A 3,273-nucleotide genomic window follows, 5' to 3' on the forward strand; every position below is an offset into this window, starting at 1 on the left:
GGAATGCCTTGACGGAATTTCTTCAAATTTGGCACAGATGTCCACTTGAATTCAAGGGTGAACTGATTAGATTTGGGCAGTAAAGGTTAAAGGTCACTGTCACCTCACGTTCATCCTATTCCTGTAAATTTAACTGGTTGGCGGTGGCATAAAACCGTGACGTGGCAGTTCTACTTTAGTGGAAGTAACACAGCAATGTAATGAAAGCTGAGCATAAGTGGACCTCTGGACACCTGGGAGACACATGTATATAGAGAGGTGTGTCTTGGCTGCCCACTTGTGTTCAGATCATTGAGAAGCATTTTATAACTAAGTCGAAATGCGACCACAGCGTATGACGGGTGACAAAGTCCAATCACCTAAGCAAAGTTTAATAAGTTATTTAGTTTGCACCTGAGAGCAGCATGTGACATGTGCTTGATTTATATTTTTTTTCTAATTTGATATGTGGTTTTGCACCAAATATTGCAGGGCAGAAGGGGGGGGGGAGAGAGAAACAGCCTTGTGGCCTCGTACGCTGTCACATGATGCTTTTTAAACTGTTCACGTTTATCAACTTGGCAGGTTCAGGATGCTGTATGAGAAAGATGTCACTAATGTGCCCTCCATAGTTTTTCCTCTTGCACCGCTTATTTATTGTATCTTGCACACTGCAGCTTTAAATACACCAGTGATGTGCACAGCCAGTAGACAGAGTAAAGATGACATCTGTTGTGCTGTAAAATTTGTTGTGCCACACACTCCTTTGTGTTCACTGGTTTGGTCCATGGTGAGGATAAAATGCAGGCGCATAAGATGGATAAGGCTGCCATTTCACCTCGTAGATCTCGGCTTGTGCACGTAATCTCTTTCAGATGAGTGATGCACACATTAGCCTTGTCTGTTCACTTTTTGAATTCAAAGCCAGTGTTTCTGCACTGTCATCGTGAGAAGCCAGAAATGGTTTTTTTTGTCCAGGGGCGTCTCTTGCTCCTGCTCTCTCTATGGTTGTATTTTCCACCAACATGAGGCCGCACCACCTCCCCAGCATGCTGTCACATCTGTTCAGCATTAGCCCCATGACTTGCATTTGTGTTACTGCCTGCATTCCCCAGTGCCCATGTGCTCTTGTACCTTCATATAGCAGTACTGTATAGTGTGATCCTGTAAAATCAGGAATTGTTTTCATAGCAGTGCAGCATGAAAAACATCAGTTTTGTTGGATGTTACCATATTAAGGTAGTTTGCCTAAAATTGTCCTTTGTCTTGCATCAATTTGGGGGAACAGGATCAACAAATTTATCAGAAAGGCAGGCTCTATTATTGGACTGACTCCTGGAGAGACTATTTGAGAAAAGAACTAGAAAGAGAATACAGACCATAATCCAGTTTGAGAATCATCCTTTGTTTAGTGTTTTTAATGATCTAAGAAGATGCCAAGATGCTCCACGGAACACGTTAGAGCTTCATTTGTACCTACAGCTGTGAAATTTCTGAACATGTGATTGACTTGTATCATAATCAGATGGATTGTAAGGTGCAACTAGACCAGTTTCTGATTTGATCTCCACTATGTCCTTGGATTTGTTGAATCATTGAGTGTTTTTTGCAGTTTATGTTCTGGTCTGTGTAAATGGTGACCAAATAAGTTTTCCCCCTTTGGGATTAATAAAGTTTGTGTCTAATCATAGGAAGGTGGCTGTTTTGTAATATGCATGTGGTGGATGTTCCCATAACCACTGCTGGATTATTCTGATACTGAGGAAATGTTCTGCATTTATAAGTAGTGCATTTTTTTTTTCAATTTCGCAGGAGCTTTATGCACATTTATTTACAATGGACATATGAGATAATGATATCCTCAATGTGTTGCATTAAGTCACGTACATTCCGGAAACGTGTCATGTTTGTGCATTGCAATAAGAGTTATGTAGGTGCATGTGTTGATTTTATTTATTTGCCTTCATGAGCTGTGTGTTCCACCTCCTGCTGCAGCTCCAACTGAGTTCATAACAGTTGTTAGAACACTGGCATGCACCGGCCCCTCACTTCATGCATGTTTTTGCTTCACGTCTCCCTACACACACACACACACACACACACACACACACACACACACACTCCTTTAACCCCTTTCATTTCCTTCTGTGAAGGCAGGCCTCACAGTTTCAGGATTGAATAATGGCTGACTTAATTTTAGAACTGGAAAAAAATAAAACCTACAATACATTCAGCAGATAGGTCAGGATGTTTTGGTTTTTTTTTTTTTTTTTTTGTGAATTGCACAGAGACTGTGTTGTTGTTGTTGTTAGCATGCTTGTGGTAAATGCGATATGAAATACCATGTTGATTTGTTAAGTGATACTGGAATATGAAAATAAAACAAAGGTGATGTGAATAACGTCATTGTTTTCGACTCCACACAAACCCTCTTTTCTCTGCGTGTTTGATGCGCTGCACTCTGCTAGCGCTCCTGCCTCTGCTCTGTACTTACCCTGATGATCATTTGGCAGGGTTACCTTGGATACACCCATGAACAGGAAGTTCATGCCTGATGCAGATTTCGGTTCTTGGACGCCGCTGGAGTACATCGCAGAGTGAGTGCCGAAGCGGATCATTCTTATTGTGTGGCTGTAGTGAGCACTGTGACAATGACCCTTTTTTAATGACTGAAAAGGATGTTTTCATCACTAAAATGATTTTAGTGTTGAAAACATCCTTTTCATGATCCCCCTCCCCCCAGTCTCACTGTTTGAAGTGTCTTTTACAAACCTTTTCTTTATTGACCAAATGAAAATTAATGATGTCTGAAATGGGAGTATACAAGGACTTTGTCTAATATATATAAAAAAGTCTAAAATTGGCAAAATTGTGAAGAACACTCTACTTAAATTTCAAACTAGTAAGCAGACAAGACCATAAATTGGACCACACACTCGGTGCCAACGTTTGGTACTTGATGCTACAGGCACACTTCAGTCAGTGCCAAATGGCACAGAGAGTTTTTACACAGTTCTAGTACCAGTACAGGTAAATGATAGTTATTTTTATACAAGGACCACAAAAATACCATTTCTGACTGGGTGGCAGGTTCAAGTCAAATTTTGTTTTGCCCAATATCAGAAACCAAAAATTTGCCTCAAGGGGCTTTGCAATCTCAGAAGTTGAGAATACACCTCAGACACTGTAGTTGCCATCAGTAGTGTGAAAATAGTGTTCTGGACATGTACACTAGATTCTCCTAACAATCCCACAATGCAATGCAATGCACTGCATTTTATTATATGAATCATA

The 3,273-nt window shown here is 40.5% G+C and overlaps 1 protein-coding gene across 1 annotated transcript in view; it reads left to right on the forward strand.

Annotated features, from left to right (window-relative positions):
* Positions 1–3,273, forward strand: part of qdpra (quinoid dihydropteridine reductase a) — a 9,399-nt gene that overhangs the window by 4,743 nt on the left and 1,383 nt on the right. Inside the window, exon 6 of the mRNA XM_020596412.1 lies at positions 2,493–2,576. Coding sequence (XP_020452068.1) covers positions 2,493–2,576 — 84 coding nt within the window. The remainder of the gene's footprint in view (positions 1–2,492; positions 2,577–3,273) is intronic.

Source organism: Monopterus albus, unplaced genomic scaffold (assembly GCF_001952655.1).
Source record: "Monopterus albus unplaced genomic scaffold, M_albus_1.0 scaffold2.1, whole genome shotgun sequence".
NCBI classification, from domain to species: Eukaryota; Metazoa; Chordata; class Actinopteri; order Synbranchiformes; family Synbranchidae; genus Monopterus; species Monopterus albus.